General features: G+C 39.6%; 1 protein-coding gene across 1 annotated transcript in view; it reads left to right on the forward strand.

The window, feature by feature from the left end:
- The first annotated feature begins 2,844 nt into the window (after positions 1–2,844).
- DPY19L1 (dpy-19 like C-mannosyltransferase 1) overlaps positions 2,845–19,465 on the forward strand; it is a 44,505-nt gene continuing 27,884 nt past the window's right edge. The window contains exons 1-7 of the mRNA XM_084211188.1: positions 2,845–3,320; positions 4,224–4,292; positions 9,275–9,299; positions 9,805–9,892; positions 10,505–10,642; positions 15,535–15,655; positions 17,217–17,310. Coding sequence (XP_084067314.1) covers positions 3,020–3,320; positions 4,224–4,292; positions 9,275–9,299; positions 9,805–9,892; positions 10,505–10,642; positions 15,535–15,655; positions 17,217–17,310 — 836 coding nt within the window. The 5' untranslated portion in view covers positions 2,845–3,019. The remainder of the gene's footprint in view (positions 3,321–4,223; positions 4,293–9,274; positions 9,300–9,804; positions 9,893–10,504; positions 10,643–15,534; positions 15,656–17,216; positions 17,311–19,465) is intronic.

Here is a 19,465-nt window from a genome sequence, read left to right on the forward strand (position 1 = left end):
CTAGCAGAAACAGAAATATCAGGTTCCAGAACGTGCCTTGTCCTGGGACAGCAGAAAACCGTGGAACAAACTCTTATGGATTTTGCTTTCCCCAGACAAAAGAAGTCAGGACAATCTGTCTCTCCTATGTACTTGTATAGGTCCGTCAGCACCCTTGAGAGTTGAGAAAAATCTAATTTATTTTCAGAGATATATTTCTTTCCTTCCCTTCCTTTTTTGTTATAAACAGGAAGATTTATTGGAATCACTCCTTTCGCTGTAGTGTGCAGGATTAGTAATGAGCTACACTGTCTGAAATGTGATGCTGGATATTAAACATAGCACTTCTCAAAAAAATATGCAATTCCTGTGATGATATAAACCCGAGCTTTATTTCTTACTACTTGTATCTTTTAGATTGAAACAAATGTCATTTTATTTTTAGAGGTGTACTGCTCTAACTGCAGCTCTTCTGAAGTAGTGTTGGAGGTTTTCTATAGCAATTCATGGTTGCTGAATATGGGCACCTTAACATTTAAGAATGTGGTGTTCTGTTTTGCACACTTATAGTAACTTTTAAAACCTTTAGAATTGTTTAGTAGTATGTGCCTTTCTAGCCAGGTTCTATGTGTGGCACCTGTTGAAATAAATTGCCTGAAGAGTTTTATTAAGAGAAAACAGGTAATTGATCCGCTGCAGGCTGGAGCAGGCCCAGTTAATCTCAAGAGCTAAGCCATCCCCCAGCAATTTTATGAACCTTAATAATATCAACCCTTCAAGTTTCTAAGTGTTCATGACTCTATTGATTTTGGCAAAAATTGAAATATAGGTTGCAGGGCGTTAAAAATCAGCAGAACGTATCATATTGCTCTTTTTCTATGCTGGTTATGTACAAAACTCTATCTGGAGTCTGTACCCTTCAATCACTCAGACAGCAACAACAGACTCCTTTGGTTACTGAATTTATAACAAGGCTACTCAATTAAAATCAAATACAAAGAAGAGCAGATTGTGGGACTTTTTCTCCTGAAAAGCAGGTGGGGAAAATAGTATGTAGTCCTCAAACACTTGAAAGGTGTTCCTTTTATGCCTTCATTTATATTTAGTATGTAATAAGCACAGATAAATGTTTCTTGCAATATGAAACTGCCACACGTAATTCATGTTGGAAGAAGAGCCTGGGTACTCAGGAGACCGGCTGTCTTATATGAAAAATTGTATTTCTTCCTTGCTTGCTTTTTTGAGATCAGTGTAATACATGTCCTTTGCAGTTATCTCCCCAAAACAGCTACTGGTAGAAGGGTGATTCTCCCCCAGCAAGGAACAAAATATGGGCCAGGAGGACTTGGACACAGGATTTCTGTCAGTCCCACAGGCTGGTTTGTTTAGCACCAGTTTTATCTTCACAACCTTATTGGGGTGTAAATGGCCTTACTATTACCACAAAGACAGCAAACCCCATCCTGTTCTTACACTTACATTTGCCTCACTAGCTGAATCTGAATGGAAATTACTTTCCTGTGCTAACGATGTGACAGTTGTCTATCTGTTAAATAATTTTTTATAATACTTAGTATGGCACTTGCCACGATAGACTCAAACCTTGTGTTTCACAGGAAAGGATTCATAAAAATAGTTAGGAAAAGGAAATGGACATAAAGAAGTTGTAAACATTTTTAGGAGAAACCTACATTTGTCCGAGGAAAAAAGTGGAAAGGCTAGGGAAAGTAAACAGAGTTGAATGGAAAACTCAAACATAGAAAACTTGTTTGAGCAAGAACATAAAATGAAGAGTGCAGAGGGATAAAGAAAAGCGTGAAGACAGCAATGAGGAGCACCTGGGACGCAAGGAATAGGTACAGTCAAGAAAGATAAAAATAAGAAGAGGTCAGGGAGGAAAGAGTGAAATTGATCTGTTTGGAGAGGCTGTATTTACTGAAGAGGTTATACTCTGCTATACTTAATCAACACTTCCAAAAAGTGGTATTTAAATTATTAATATTTCCCTACTGGATGAGCTGCTGCTTGAGCGCTGTTCTGTGCTGAGTAGGAGAGCACAAGGAGGAGGAGAACAGCGGCTTTGCTGTAGCTGGGTCTTGTTCCACAGTTGTGCTGTATATTCACAGCTCTTCAAAGAGGAGTAATTAGAGTAGGAGCTTCGGGGATTGCAACTGCGAGCTCCCGAAGATAACTGCTCTGGAAAAGTCATGAAACGCCTCATGTCCCAAGGGGCCATGTAACAGAGTTTTTGTGCAACGGGGCCTTTTAACCCCTGAACCCAAAGCAAGGGTTTGGCTGGATCTGCAGGGTGCTCATGAGCGAAAAGGCCGCTTTGCAAGGGCAAACCCACAATAAAACTCCAGAACAAGGAGCAGAAGAAGGAGGAGGGATGTTTTCTGGCGTGCGGAAGCCCTATAGGACGTAGCAACAACACAAACAAGTTACCTTCTTCTAGGAGTTAACATTTTGGGAATTTGGGCGGGGGGAGGAGTGCCGCCCACTTCTGGAGCGCACTCAGTTTAAGCAGACGGTATTACAAAGCGGAACGGCCCGGGAACGGGAAAGGCAAGTGAGAAAAACACCCAGAGGTGTCGGAGGACGAGGCCGCAGCAGCGCGGGGGGCAGGGCCGCCCGCACGGGGACCGACGGGAGAACCGCGGCCGGCTCTCGGGAAGGAGCGAGCGGGAAGAGCCCCGCTCCCGCCTCCTCTTTCCTCCTCCCCCTCCTCGCTGGGCTCCGGGGCGGCGCCTCCGTGAGCGGCGGGGCGGAGCGGGGGCCGCGGGAGCCGCTCTCCGCCCCGCCGGCAGCGCCGCCCCCGCCCCCACGTGTCCAGCCGGGCGGAGCGGGCGGCGGCGGCGGCGGAGCGAGGACCGGCCGCCCCCTCGCCCCGTTACTACGAGCCCGCCGGCTGCGGCTCCGCCCCGTGGCCTCCGGGCCCTGCCAGGGGGTGGGGGAAGCTCCTCGCTGAGCACCGCCCCCCTCGGCTCGGCTGCCCTCCCCTCCGGCGCGGCGCCCCGGCCCCGGCGGGGACTATGCGGAGATGGTCGTCCCGAGCCGAGGCAGGAACAAAGAGTCGCCTCCGCTCAAGCCCGGGCAGCAGCAGCAGCAGCAGCAGCAGCAGTCGCCAGGCGCCAGCCCCAGCCGCGGCCGCCGGTCGCACTCGCCCGGCAGGCAGGGCTCCGGCGGGGCCCGCGCCATGCGGAAGGGAGGCGGCGGCCGGCGGGGAGCCAGGGGCGACCCCCGGGGACCCTACCGGGAGGGGCCCGCGGCGGACGGGGAGCGGGACCTGCTGGGCCGCGGCCCCCTGAGTCTCCTGCGCCTTTGCGGAGAGCGGCTCCGAGGTGAGGTTGCTGCCCCGAACCCTGCCCCCTCTCCGCTCCCTCTGCCCCCGCGGGGATGGGAGCCGGCCCTTCCGCCCGGGGAAGTGCGGTGGGGCTGAGCGCCGCTTCCCGTCCCTCTTTCCGGCAAGCGCGGTTCCCTTGCCCCGTGGCACGGGGTGGCTTTTGCCGGGGAAGGGAGCGCCGGGACGTCTTTCCCCGGGAAGCAGCGATCGGGGTCCGGCGGGCGGGAAGGTGCCTCCCGCGGCGGGGAAGGAGGAAGGAGGCGGCGGGCGGTGTCTGGCACTGCCCGGGGCATCGGCGGCGAGGTCGCGCTCCCGCTCTGCCCGGGCCCGTGCTCCCCCTGTCACTGCGCGGGGACGGTAGAGAGAGAGAAAAGCTGACGAAACCCACACAGGGATCGGCGAGAAACGGGGGCGAGGGAAGGGGAAAGGGTTTTTTACCACTTCGGCATCCTTTGGGAGGGAAGCGGGGAAGCGTGCTGTTTGTGTAAGTAACTCTTGTTAAAGCAGTCTGTCTGGTGGTGTTGACTATCGCAGCTTGCGGTGCTGGCATGACCAGCTTATTTCTGCTGGAAAGCACGGAGGGTTCAGTATTCTTTAGAAGTCTGACTTTCTGCTTGAGCGAATTTGCCAGTAACATAGCTGTGTAGAAATTCCCTTTTGACAAGTTACTCTGTAAAAGTTATTTCAGAGATTAAAAACCTGATGATTTATATAGTCTCCTTAGTAGTCTGTCTGTGATGTTTAAAGCTTTCATGTGTAGTTATGAACTTGCTGTATGAAGTTTCTTTCAGCATTTTTGAGGTCTAGTCAAGATTTTTACATAAAATGTTGCAGACCTCAGATATCCTTTTATAGACGCTGCACTTAAGTGATGCTTAAGGTACTTGTGTTCTTTTGGCAGTATTTGTTGTCGACAGAAAGGCCTTCATCACAAAAGCTGATAGCAACGTCTGGCTCACGGTCCTTCTGGGTAAGTAGAAGGAATACTTTGTGGCAGGGGGAAATACCGATCTTTTTACCTTTTTTCCTCTGTAATTGTAAATTGTGTCAAAATATATTTGGAAATATAACTTTGAAAAGGAAAAAACCATAGCTGATGTTGAAAAGGGACAGGAAATAAGACAGGAAATAACTTCCTACCTGGTAACTTTCGGAAAGCTGTTACTGTAGCAGTTGATGTGGTATCAAAATATTTATAGGAAAAAAATTTCCAGATATTTATGTATATCTTCTATCTAGTCATTAATTTGTAGTGGAGAAAAAAAAGGCAGCAACTCTTATTAAGTAATGTAATAACAACAGCTTGTTCGGTGGAAGAACATACAGTTGTAGAGGGATGTAAATTTGGGTGTTATTATCTTTGGGAATATTTTTGAGTAAATAATGGAATGATTAATGACGAAAGGCTTGAAAAACCACCTGATGTATTTGCAGAGATGCATTCCTAAAGTTAACAAATGTTAGGTAATAGCATATTTGTCAGCTGCACCATTAGATATACCCTAAAAGGTATTTTAATAAAGACTTTCAGGGTATTCCAAAGATGCTGGTACTGTTAATCACATCACCAGTAGTCCTGGCTGCCGGAGGGAGTTTCTTCAGTTTGATGAATTACATTACAAAGCAGTAGCAGGGAAACAGCCCTTAGCTTACAAACTAATTAATGAATAAAGTGTTCCTGAATTGCTTTACTTGCATCTGTTTATTCACTATTTCCTAGACTCATAGTTACTTAAATGACATAGAAATGATGGTCAGAATTGAAAAAGGTTTTCCTCTGATTGAAGTTTGAGAGCAGATTAGGGAGAGAGCTGTATAATTTCTGGAATTTGAATTTGTCCATGAAACCCAGAAAACATATTAAATATTTCAGGGAGTTTTTTTCAATTGAGTAAAAGCAAAGTATTTGCAGTAGCAAAGAATGTACATATACTAAATATGAAATAGTGAGTTTTGATTAAGTTTAGTGGAATTTGAATTTTTGTTGTTGCTTTGCTTAAGATCTAAGGTCCATGTTTTAAAAACAGAGGCTCCTGCAGCTGGAGGTAATTTAATTATAGACTGTGAATTTTTTTCTCTTAGGAATTATCTCCCAATTTATGTGCAGCAGTATAGTCAGATTTTCAAGGATGTTCTTATACAACATTTCACCCTATCATGTTGTTTGGGTTTTTTTCATAATGACCATTGATTTGAGGCCTTATTCCTGAAGACATCCATATTACATTGCACAGAATCTCAGAATGTAACAGTTTGACTAAGCTGCAGAGGTAGTCAATGCTTGCAGGTTCCTCATTGCTTCCAGTTCTGCTGTATTCCTACTTGGTCACTTTGTGGATATTTGCATAATATGAATCAGTTTATTGTAGCCTTCACATCCTGTTGGATTATAGTGTCTCAGCATTTGTTGTTCTCTTGGTAAATAAAGCCAAAGAATGGCTATATTCTTCAGTATTTAATTTCCAGAATTAGAATCCTTTTTATATGTCATTCATATTGCTTTTCTTAGAATAACACGCAGACAAAAATAGGAAATCTATCAGATTTTACATTAGCCCTAGTCTGCAAAAATCTTATCATATGCTTTGGTTTTGGGGCTTCTTAGGCTGGGGGAGAAAATGGCATCTGCAAGTTCAAGTACATGGTAGCTGTGTGTCTGTAGCATTAGGACTATAGTGTTCCCTTCCTGTCCCCGCCTTCATTCCCTCTCCACTAAGGATATTAATGAGATCAAAGGGTGGTAATTTGACAGAGCTGAGCTGCATGTTTTCCATCAGAAACTGGCTTAATGCAGTCTGTTGAAAAATGCTGATTTGGACTTAGAGTGGAAGTCTATGAATTAAGCCCATTGTCTCTTGAAATATGAGTAATTAACATTAATTGCTGTGTGATTATGAGAGGTCTTCACTTTGTACTTATAATAGAATGATACTGTGAAAATGTATAGGAAATTCTCCAAAATAACTGTGAATGTATTTACATTTACTGCATTGACTTTCAATAAAACATTTACTGAAGGGAAGAATCAGATTTAAAGACATTGTTTCCTCTATGAAATAAGTGGTATGTCTGGATGTGAAGTGTAATTTCCATAATAATAGATCATTTATTTGCATCAATAAAGTACTGTATATTTGCCTTACTTGGAACTATGTGAATTTGAGTTAATGAACAATACTGGTAACAAAGATGCAATGGACTTTACTGTATATTCTTACCTAACGTGTGATCTGTCTTAATTTTATTTTTTTCTATAGCTGGTGTGTGTGTATATGCAAATGCATTTCAGTATCTAATCTTACTGGAAATCTTGTGAATGTTGCTGAGAAATAAAATAATGCCTTGTGCACATGTGTAACTATTAGTCAATAAGCAATAACTAAGAAAGATATGGGGTGCTCTGTTTCTTTCCATACAGTTGCTGCAGAATGTTGTTTTGTATGGAATATGGTTTGCTGCATTCTGATAGAGCTAATGTGCTTACCTGGAAATCCGTGTCATATCAATGCCTGCTCTTCTGAAAGACATTTGCAGCTTTCCATGAGAACTAATGTAAATGTCCTTAGTATAAAAATACCCCTGCAGCTGCAGAACCTTTCCTAAAACATTAAGTTCTGCTTACACCAAGCAATTTTGGTGATTTTTTTGTTTTAGAAAGTATATAAAAAGGTGAAGTTCTAAGTGAAAGATTGAGGTCTTGATTTTCCAACTGGAACCGAGTTGTCTGGGTCCAGTCTTGTCTTTGAAAAACCTACTTCAAGTGATAGAAGTGGAGCTGTAAAACTGAAGGAAGTTTCAGTGTAGTATAGTACCACCTCACCTGCTGTGAGAAGTGTTTAACATGAGGTCAATATTGTTAAATTGTACCGGCAGCTAGTTTAGAAGTTTTTTTAGGTAATTTTTTGTGTGTTTTTCTTTTTTTGTTTTGTGGTGATAATTTTTTGTTTTATCCAGCTTCACCTTGAATGTCTTCACTTACAAAACTTAAATTTTAAAATTAGGTCATAATGCAACACACTACAGTTAGGAACCTTGTTGTGACCATGATAACAAGTACTGGCAGTAGCAGCAGCACTTCCAGGCTCTGTGTTGGAGGAATATATTTTTTATATATATATATAAGGGATATATACTAGGACATGAAGTGTAGATTAAGTCCACTCCCATTCCACATAAATGTAGTGGATTTGCAAAGGGTTTTTCTTTCTCTTATCCCTGCTGCTTTTCAGAAACAGACAACTGCAGTCTTGTAACATGCAGCCTGAACAAATGTACGTTCCCTAACTCAGGCTATATTCTGCATCAGCATGCAAGCACTGCTGTGTGTTTTACCCGTGTTCAAGCACCTTGACTCATTCCACATCTTCAGAAAGGCAACAGCAGTGTCTGGGTGCCAGAAGAAGGGAAGGTGTGTGCTAGTCAGCACCCTGGAGAGGGACACGGTGCTCAGCACCTTTCTGGCCACAGCTGGGTCTAGGCAGGGAGGGTGTTGTCCTCTCCATCTCTGCTCCATGCAGCCTATGTGAATGAGAGGGCTCTTATTAACAATAAAGATTTCTGTGGGTTAAAGACAGCTAGTCTGCCAGATCTTTCTCTGGCAGAAAGCCTAGAGGGGAACTGAGACACCTTTGGTCTAGAAGGAGCACTGTGGTCCCTCTAAATGCCTTCCCATTATCCCTCACTCAGGCAGGCTTTGCTTCCGTGGTAGGCTGCATTTATTGCCAGCACTGCCCAAGCGAATGGAGTGGTTCCTGCCCTCTCTGGGTCTTGTCATGCTCAAGAGGTCAGAGACCTAGACTGTTAACTCACTGCTTTATCAGCATTTGTCTCTTCCCTTTGTCCCACAGACTACCCCCCTTGTTCTGTATCTACATGGCAGCAGTGCAGATAGTCTTCAAATGGACAAATGGAACCTAATTGTGCGCAGAGTCTATAATTTTTTACCAATTACAGTCTCAATTAGATTTGTGTTGGTTGTCATGGTCCATTTGGATTTCTCATATTTACAACACAGTGTGCTCTGTAAATTAAAATTTATTTTATGAGTCCATTAGGAAAGAAAACAAACAAACGTGACAAACAAGGGCCAGTCCACTTTGTACAGGCTAGTCTAACATAGGAATTCACTAAATCACCATTTAAGGCATGAAGTTTTGAACTTAAAAGTTCTCTAGTTCATAGCTCAACTTGAAACTTCAAATTTGTGCACCTCTCAGCAAAATAATTACCTGGATGATGGTGGGAGTGTTCATCATTCCTTTTTCATCCTGATGCTGTATCACCTGTGAAGCATGAAAGCCTCAGGAGTCCAGCTGCTGCTTTTTTTGCTAAGCTTGTGTTTTCACCTTAAAGTTTCAAAGTTTGGTTTGTAGCATTTCCATGAGTTAGCAGATTCTGAAGAAGCTGGCAGACAATCAATACACCAGGAGGTGCAGGAGAGGCTGCAGGAGACAGCAGGCTGCAGGTGATAATGGCTGCAGAGTGACCTTAAGCCTTTTCAGGCCACCAGGTTCTGCCTGTTGGTTGCCCTTGCTTTGACCTAGCAGTGCTGCTCGTAGTGTGCTCCAGGCCTTAGGATGAGCTAGTGAAAATCTGAGCAGGAGTTTAGTGAACATTCACAGTAGGTGTCACAAAAATTGTGAATATATTTATGCTTATTTATAAAAATGCTTTTAATTCAGTTTTGTTGTCAATAACTGAAATGTGTGCATTAGATGCTGGTGGGTCAGCTTGTGTGATGCAAGATGTAGGTGAAAATGTTGCCTACTGCTGCATACCACAGAAAATTTTTAAAGACCTGGCTGTGGAGGTGTAATTCAGGTGTTTCTATTGTTCTGTTTGCTGGGGTCTTGAGCATCTCTGAAGTAGTACTGCAATTACTGCAGTGAACATGATTTCATGTTCAGTTATATAAATATTTGAGTAACTTTGCACCTTATGTTTCCTTTACAGCTGTTTTCGCAGGAGTCCTACATTGGTAAGGTTAAATTTATTGCTTCAAAGAAATGTGGTATTTTAAAATAATAAAAATATAATTTTTAGTTATTTTTATAGAAGATGTTGGGATAATTTATGTTTAGAACTTTCCTCTCAAGACTAAATGATCTTTGAACTGAATAATTCTGTTCTTGTGAAGATGATGTGAAAGGTTTCTTAAGCCTATTCAGAGAAGAGTGAAACCTGCTTTTCAGGTGAAAAATTGCTGCTTAATTCTTAAGTGTCTGCACTTAAATTAAAATACATTACACTTTTATGTATAATATTGTTACTAATGCCATAATAGAATTTAATAAATACTCTTTGTTCATACTTTTTCAGTTTAAAATTATTGGAATAAATGAGGATATTGGTATAATATACAAATAAATTACAATAGCAGTTTGTGAGTAAACTTTGGGTATTCATTGAATGTTCTTTGGTATCTATGATTTAGTACATATTCTAAGCCTCTTTATTCCATTTTAATTATTATTTTTTGGCAGGTGTCATATAACAACTCTTTTTGAAAATGACCGTCATTTTTCTCACCTGTCAACACTAGAAAGAGAAATGGCTTTTCGCACGGAAATGGTGAGATTATGTTTCAGTGTTTGGAAAACTTCTGTCTGTAATCTGATCACGGGCTTTCCAACATGTCTTAATACATTCTGCATAAGTGTAATGCACAACTGCTGTGCATTACACTTTTGCATGCATTTGTGTGACTTGCAGCCGATCCCTATGAATGTGTCACTTCACAGTTCACTTAAAATATAATAAAAGTATGTTTCTGGAGGACCCAAAATACTAAACTGGAAGTACCTTATACCTTTCTTTCAGTTATAGTCTTCTTATGCAGCCTTTTTTGTCTAAATATTTTTTCAATTAATATATGTTGGCATATATATACACACACGCCTTTTATCTGCTTTTATTTTGAGAATTGTGAAACACTATTTAATGCATAGTTACCAGCCCAAATGAGAGATTGCCAGGTATGCTATGAAACAAAGTGGAAGGAAACCCACATGACTTGTTCTCGTGGCAGTAATAGAAGTGATTTAAAAAATGGGGTAGTCATCTTCGATAAACCTGTCCTGTTTGTTCCGTTACAAAATTTGTTTAAAAATAAAGCTTGTATGTAGTGGTTCCTGAAGCAGAAGTGACATCTTTATTGGAAATAATTAATCTGTTCTCTTGTAGGGTCTTTATTATTCCTACTTCAAGACCATTATTGAGGCACCATCATTTTGGAGTGGAGTATGTGCCATTATGAATGACAAACTAACTGAATATCCTTTAGTGATTAACACCTTACAAAGGTTCAATCTTTACCCAGAGGTGAGTTATGTTTTAAGTATAATGCCTTTTGCAAATCTTTTGTTGTTTTAGTTTTGACTACAAATTTGTAAAAGGTACTGTGGAGAATGTGTTTGCAAAGATACAGTGACTAATGAAGTGTTGCTTGAATATTGTATTTCAGTTCCAGATTTTGAATGAGAAAGTTACTTCATACGTTATGATCAATTTCCAAATTTCAAGTATTTTCAATCAACTCTGAAAGCTTTCTGGATCTTAATATTTTGTGCCCAAAAGTTGCAGACCAGTTCTGTACTTCTTGTCTGTTTTTGTTCTTTTCCCTGAAAGCAAGTAGGTTGCTGATGTTGTGTACTTCAGGAAATAAGATGTATGAAGTATCAGTAGTATGTGACAATAATGACTGAAGGGATGCAGGTTGCAAGAGATTATTTTGTTTTCCACTTTTTGTAGGACACACAAAACTGAGAGAGCCAAGCACATCACAGTTCCCGGTGGCTGTGAAATTCATGAGTGGTAATAGTTTACTTAGATGTTGCAGAGGAATTTCCTCTGTGGAGAACTGACTGCTGATTTGTACATACGTTAGACTTGTTACCTGGTTAGATCACATTCCTACTCTGCTTTTTTGTCAGTAAAAGAACCTGTGTTCAGAATGTGTTCAAAAGAACATGTGTACAGAAATGTTGAGGTTTCTGTCTCTTAAGGTTTTGCAAGTGTGTCTCAAGCATTTTGCAAAGTGAGATTCCTTTGGTTAATGTACATTTCTGTAATTTCATGTGTCAGCAGAAGTTTATTTTTATGAGAGCCAACTAATAATGGCTGTGATTGTTGGGTACTAGCTTTTTTACTCATTCTTCTGCTCTGTTGGAGCAGAGCTGCAGTCAGGAACTGTATGTGTGAGAGTTCTTGGTGTGCATATATTTGTACAAGTTGCACGTAGTGGTTTCATTTCCTTCTTAAGTCCTTGCTCTGGAAGAACTAAATTCTATGTAGATGAGCATGTTTTTGTTGCCCTCTCACTTATTTAGGGTTTGTTTGGAATTTTTTTCTAATTCCAGATGGATTCAGTTCAGTTCAGCCCTGTTGTGAGCATCATTTGAATACTAACGAGTTATTTCCTTTAGCTGAAAAAGATTTATTGACTTCAGCTATAGTCTGACTTTCAAAAATCAAGAATTACTGGTAAAATGAACTTGTTTTTAACGACTCATCAGTATCATCCTGAAAGATGACTAAATAAATTGGATTGTGAAATCAAATATAGTGGCTGACATTCTATAAGAACGTTGGGTTGATTACAGTGCAAAATGTGTAGGTTTGTCTGTTCATTCGGATTTCTAGGATTATTCTGGCTTGTAGAAATTGGTGATAAGGTATGAATTCATTCATCTTTTCTGGACCTGTGTGGGCATGCAAAGCAGACAAATGGTCTCCTCTACTCCTTTCAGTCATTTACTGCTTAATGTCTAGACTTCCTGTAAATAGTGCTTTGGGGGATTTTTTTAAGTGTATTTCTCGTGTGCTCCTGTTTCCACATAATTGTGTTTATGAAACTGTCAATAGGTGCAACTTGACATTTGAAGTACGTTGTCCAAATTCATAGAATTTTCTTCTTACTATAATGGGGCTGGGTGGTGAGAAGATGCTTGTGGATTTATTTGTTGGCAGTAAAATTTTTCCTTCAGATGCTCAGTACCCAGTCTTGCTTCCTTAAAGTGTTTCATTTCCTGTTTGATATTTTGGGATCTTTCCAGCTCTTTAAGCACATTAGTAGCACTAAGGCTGAATTCTAATAAAATGTTTGTTTGTTTAATGGATATTAAAATTAAACTCATCAAAACCAATCTGGAAATCCCATTGCTAAATAGGACGTTAAATTAATTAAGAAAAGTAAAACAATTCACTTATATGTTTAGCCAGTACTAGCCTTAAAAACTTCAAAAAAAGGAAAAAAAGTAAAATGAGTGTGTAGTAATCAATACATCATTTATGTAAATTATACATATAAGCAGTAAAAACAACTATGGAAAGCTACAAGGTTGTCCTTGTAGCTGTACAATGTTAAAATTCAAATAAAGTTGATTTTCCAAGTATTTGCTCCATAGTCAGGTTGTTCTAGTAATTGTAGTGTTTTCATTTCTGATGAAAAATGGTAGAGAGATAACATGTTAGTTTCTGTGGTGGAGAGATAACGTGTTAAGTTTGCTCTCTGGATGTTCATTGTTATGGAACAGTTGATAGTTCTGTGTGTGGTGGTGATAATGAAGATGTGAGTTGAAATGAGGAGTGTTTTACAATGGCCCATGTAGTTGGCTTTAACGTGCACACTCACAGGCAATTAGTGAAAGGGCTTGACTTTTTTACATGTTCTTTTGCAGCTAAGGACTGGCCTTGCACACAGAGTGCTCCTGGGTCTGAAAGCTAGGCTTTTGTTTTCCAGGTTCTGCATTTACTGCTTTATCTGATACAGAACGGTAGAAATTCCAGAAACATCACTGTGCTCCAACTGACCTAGCAATTTTGTGCTGCTTACTGATTTGTTTCCATTTCTATGCCCATGTTAACTGTTTCATGTAAAGTAGCTTTTGGCAAAAAACAGGTTTTTTTGCTTGAAGTACCTAGCCTGGTACCTTTTTAGGGAGTATTCATGTGTAAAATCTGCAGCAGACACCAGCACTTGTGGCATAAACAGGTTAAATGGTTAGGCTGATAAATTAGTAATTTAATTTCTTTTTTTTTTTTTTTGGTGCAACATTGGTTTGGCAAGAATGCTTTATATGCTTGGCTGGTGATGCAGATATGCCATACAGATGTCCCTAACAGAGGGACATTCAGGAGGAGGAGACTGATTTGATTCTCCGGGCCTATTGATGTCTGTCTGGATATGGGGCAGTGTCTGGTTCATGTATGCACATGTGCACTGCCAGAAGCACCAGGGCACAGATGTTCAGAAAGCTTCCAGGAATTCAGGATACTGTACTTTGTAAGGCACAATGTTGAGGCACGGAGTCTGGGTCTAGGAAGATGTAGTTATATTTTAAATATACAGGATTTACGTTGTGAGGGTGTGAAGGTCGCAGATGAAGTGAGCATGAAGATAGGAGCCTTGATATTAAAAATTAATGAATTTTAGAATCCCAGAACAGTTGAGGTTGGAAGGGTTGTCTGAAGGTCTTCTAGTCTCAGCACTGCTCAAACCAGGGTGATGTAGAGCAGCTTGCTCAGGGTCATCTCCAGTTTCAATTTGAATATACTCCACCTCTCTGGAGATTGTTCCAGTGTTTGACCACTCTCAAATTAAAAAAGTTTTTCCTATGTATAAGTGGAATTTCTTATATTTGAATTTGTGCTCATTGTCTCATCTCTTGTCAACCAAGAAGAGTCTGTCTTGCTCATCTTTATTCTATGTCCTCCTTGTCTTGGGCAGCCCACAGCTGAGCTCAGCACTGCAAATAGAGTGTTAGCAATGCTGAGTAGATGGGAAGAGTCGCCTTTCTTGTTCTGGTCACATACAGCTGATGATATATTTGCCTTTTTTGCATCAAGGACTTGCTGCTGGCTCAAGTATAAATTGTCCACCAGGACTCACAGGCCCTTTTCTGCAAAACTGCTTTCTAGGTGGTCAGCTTCCATCTGAACTGGTGCACAGTGGTGTTCATTCCCAGTGCAGGACTTTGCATTTCTCTGTTGGGAAGATTCCTGTTGGCCCATTTCCCCTGCCTTTTGATGTGCCTCCGAATGGCAGCAAAAGGATCATCACTCCTTCAGTGTTTATCCTGCAGATTTGCTGAGGATGTTCTCTTGTGCCATCATCTAGTCTTAAGATGTAGAACAGATTGGCACCAGATTTAAAAAATATCCACAGTTGTCTCCTTATCTATCAAGACAGTCATCTCAGAAAGTTATAAAGCTGGACAGGTGGGATTTGACCTTTGTAAATCTGTGCTGATTGCTTCAAATCACTTTTGTGTCCTTTGTATATTTGGAAGTGGTTTCCAGGAGGATTTACTCCATCACATTCTCACACCCATTGTCTGTTTTTTCTTCTTGCCCTTCTTGAAGATAAAAGTGACATAAAGGGTTTTATTAATTGTATGGGGAATGAGAAGAGAGAATCATCTTTCTTATATATGTTCTCTGTGACACAGGGCAGAGGCAGCTAATACTGCAGTGGTGAAACATATTGTCAGTCTGGGAACCCCTGGGTTATAACTTTCAAAGCAGCTCAACTGGAATGGCCACATTACTCATTTATGAACTCTATAAAGTCAGATATATCCTGACAGAATAGCTTGGTAATGTTATTAACTAATGACTTTGCTGTGAGATGAGTTCTCATTTTTGCTGTGTGTAAAGTACTGATGTTTTCTGTGTCAGGTGTTAAGAATTAGTTGAGTTGTTCTTAAAAGAACATTACCGCATTTGCATGGAAAATGGAAATGCTCTCTTACATAGCATCTGGAAGCCCTTTGAATGCTTGCTTAAAATTAACCTATCAAAATTTAACAGACTAAAAATCCTAAAGATTTGGTCCACTAATATTCTTGTGAGGTGGAAAAAATTAATTGTCTTGAATGGGTTCAGTTTCATTCACTGTCCTCTGTCAACAACATCTGTGATTTTAATATCTGATAAACAAAAATACTCAAATGAGGAGCCTTCCAGACAATGGAATATGTAGGGCTTTTTTTCCTGAATATTGCAGCTTGATGCATGAAATTATTTCTGTTATAAAGCATCTGAGTCTCAATAGATGTAATTTTAGTCTGTTAATGAAGTCTGTTAGATACCTCTAGGAAATTGTAGTCAAAATTGCTGAGATAAATCCTGAGTTTGAAAATGACCCTGGATGAGAGCCAGCTGTCAGGAGAGGTCACTCTGGGCAGAAACTTCTAATCCTGTTTTCCCCCTAGGTGGTCCTAGCCAGCTGGTACCGCACATATACCACCATTATGGATTTCCTTGGTGTACCAACAAAGACATGTTGGACTGTAAACAGAGGAAAAGGGCTTAGTCCTGTTGAAAGCTGTGAAGGTAAATTCTGGTTTATCATGCTTTCTTCTTGGAAGCCTGCACTTGTGGCTTTAGGTATTTCAGAAATAATAAATATTCCTGTGTTACCGAGTGGGGAAAATGTGGGTTTTCCTTATTAGATAACTCCTCTGGCCGAGATTGAATTCCTATTCTGGAGTTCAAAACTTCACAGTTATGGTCTGAGCCTTCATAATGTTGGATTGTTACAAAGAATAAGATGTTCTAAATGTAATGGGAAGCCTACTGTACATGTATTAATTTTTGTAACTTCTGAAGGATCCTAAATACATTCCAACTTCCTGCATTTCAAAATTTCCTCCCTCAATTTTGGAGAATTTTTAGAGAAATCTTACCTAGTGATGCTGCTGAGAAGAATCCTCTTTCCTCGCATGAGCTGTTATTCAGCATAAGAATTCAGCATAGGAATTTCAACCTCAAACCTTGATTTGACACTGTGCTCCAAAGGACACTGCCACTTTTTTTTTTCCCATGTTTGAAATATTGGCTTGTCAAGTAGGTATTAAGCAATAAAAGTACCTTACCCCAAGAAGTGCTTTTGAGGTGTTCTACAGTCAGTTCAAGCTGAATAATAGATGGTAGTTTGTGAAGTTGTTTCATTTTATCATTTAGAATGCCTTTGTGTGATGACAGGGTAGTATTTTTCCTTTGCACAAAGGCTGTAAGAAATTCAGAGCTTGAATGGGTCACTTTCTCTAATTTTGTAAGAAGCAATAAACGGTGTACAACCTTTCATTCCTGTTTTTCATGAAAACAAAACCAACAGAAGCACCAGCTATTGAGACTACTGTGTTTCGTGAGCATATTATCATTTTACTTTAGAAAACTGTCTTGCTGTGTTTTCAGCAGTGGGGAATAATCAGTTCTGCATATGAAACTGAAGTTTTGCTGCCATTCACTTTAATGAATAAGGCTTTTTATGCTGTATTGCTGAAATGATTAGAGCCAGGAGGGTTTAAAGAAATAGTGGGAAAGAGAATAACGGCAGAAGAGCGAGCACAGAAGTGTCTGTTAATGAATAAATGGAAAGACTTGCATTACTGGAAAATATCTTGGCTTATAATGAAACAAAGAAAGCAAAGAGCATTGTGTGTGGTACGTTGAAACATGGATTTACTCCTGCAAGAGATGGGAAGTGTAAGCCTAGTATTAACAAACCTGTTCTAAAAAGCTCTATGAAATAAAAATGTAGTCTAGAGAATATTCTTAGCAGTACTTCTACCTTCTAAACCTCACAGGTTTTTCTGTGCAGTCAGTGCATCCCTCTTGGCTTATTCTGTCACTGACTGCCCCAGTGTTGTATCTACCTCTACTCTTCCTGGTTTTTTTCAAAGCTATGGTCTCCTGATTGAATCTTCACAATAGTCTTAATGATTCTACTTTTTTTTTTTATTGTCTCTTTTTGTAGACACCCTGAGATACTGTACTGATAGTTTATATATAATATAGATATATTAAGATAGTATACTGATTGTATGGTGCTTTCTAACCAGTATGGACTTTCTTCTATATTTGACAACATATATTAACTGTTTTTTGTTAGGGTTGGGAGACCCTGCTTCCTTTTATGTTGCTGTGATTTTTCTGTTGAATGGATTCATGATGTCACTGTTCTTCATATATGGTACATACCTCAGGTAAGGCAGTTGAGACTGGGCTATTTAGTTGGTATTAGCTGTCATTTTTTAGACAAAATTTGAAAAAGTGAATGTAAAAAGATTTTTATGGGATATTGATGATTTGTTTGTACAGTAGTAGTGCTTTTTTAAAAATACACATTGTCACTAAAGATTACTGAAATAGAGAAGCTTTTTGCTTAAAACAATGATGATGCTGCCGGAAAAAAAATTGTCAGAAATTTTATTGAGGTTGTATCTCATTGACACCACTGGGTTGTGGATTAAACTAGATGTTTGTATGTGTTTTAAGCAGCTTTTGACATATTTCTGCTCTTAAAATTATCACTGTGACTCATTTTTACATTTTTACAACAAGTTGAATGATGGTGTACTTTTAACCAAGACTGGGGTTTCCCCAGTGCTTTGCTTCAAGTTGTATTTGCATGTATTTCCATTTTAACATAACTGTGCAGGCAAAATGTTTTTTGACCTAATGCATTCTTGTGGACAAATTGTATGCACTTCCCTTTTTCTATAAATTTGCATTTTCAGTATCTGTCCTTACATTTTAGGAGCTTTCATACAAAAATGGATTCCACAATCAGCAGAAAAGCAGAAGTGGAAATATGTTTTCTGTTTACATCTGTTTTCATGTGTTGGTTTTGCCAAAAAGTGAAAGGCAGCTATATTTTCCTCAGAGATGTGATTGGTTTCCCCTCATTTTCTGGCTTCATTGTCATGGATTTTACTTCTTTCTCTTTCTCAAGAATGTGCTGATAGTTAAAATAAGGACTAGCTCAGGACAGACACTGTCAGTAAAAAGAGGAAGTTGCCTAGTGCATGTTTTGAGGAAGTAGGTAAACTTTTGAATATTTGTGTCATTAACTTGTAATATTTCTCTTAAGGGAGTTATACAGAAATTCACATTTTATTTATGAATGTCATTGAAAAATCAGTGAGCTCTTTATTTCTCACTACTTCCTTTAGAAAGCATAGGCCTTGAGTTTTGTTTCTGGTTTGGTGTGTTTTTTGACAAATTTTTGTTTTGTTTCTAGGGATAACATATTTAATATTGAGCATGTTCTTATTGTCATTTTGCATTTTAGTGTTGAAGCTTTTCAAATTTATGGGATGTAAAGTTGAGTTTTATGTGCAAGAATGCACAATTCCTGGAAATGGGTTTTGCACTTGGTATCTTTAAATCCTCAGATTTTGTACCCAGAACGTACTGATTCTGTTTGACTTGTATATTAGTGATGGGTGAAGGGAGAGGGTTTGAAGGGGTTTTTTGGGGTTGTTTTTTTTGTGTGTGTAGTTGATTTTTTTGTTGTTGTTGTTTGGTTTGGGGTTTTTTTCCCCAAAAATCTTGACAGCTAGCTGCTGCTTTTGTTTAGTTGCAAAAATGGTATCATCTGTCATTCAGAGTAGTAGTGAACTTGTGTGCACAAAAATGTTCTTTGCTTTATATCACATAACTTGAACAATTACAAATCTGTTCCAACAAGTAGGAACTTCTATTGCTCTTTGAAAATGGGAAAAATCTAATTAATATCTTTGTGTTTACTTTTGCTATTTATTCAATAGGTGAATTTGATTGGTATGGAAATGTAAAAAATACATTTAAGTCAAGGGCTTAAAAAGCTTCCTCTTGTTAACATTGCAGTATTTCACATAAAAATTAAATTGTATCTTGCATTGACCCATATAATGAATTAATTTTTAAGTATGTTTTTTGAATGTGCTTGATTTGATTACCCTAAATTAATCTTTAGATCCAGACCAAAATTTCCTGTTGAGTGACTGAGCATGCAGATTCTGAAATTTACTGCTCATCATATTAGGGAAGAAGTACTGCATTTATATTGCCTGGTCTTTAAAAGCACCGGATGTAATGGTCTGCACCAAAATTTGTGAGCAGTGGAATAACTGCTTTCCAAGTTATTAACGTTAAAATTGGTGTTCTGCAAAAAAGAGGTGATATATGAAGGACTGGTTTGCTCTGAAATAAACACTCTCTGACTAACTAGTATTTTAATATTGTATGTACTCTATTGATTGCCTTCCATTGATGTTTGAAAGCTTTCCTCCCTTCCCCCCCAATAAAATTAGCTGCACACAAGTGCAGCTTCACACTTTTTAAGCAACATTGACCATGATAAGATTCTGTTGTACC

Source organism: Fringilla coelebs, assembly GCF_963513975.1.
Source record: "Fringilla coelebs genome assembly, chromosome: 1".
NCBI lineage: Eukaryota > Metazoa > Chordata > Aves > Passeriformes > Fringillidae > Fringilla > Fringilla coelebs.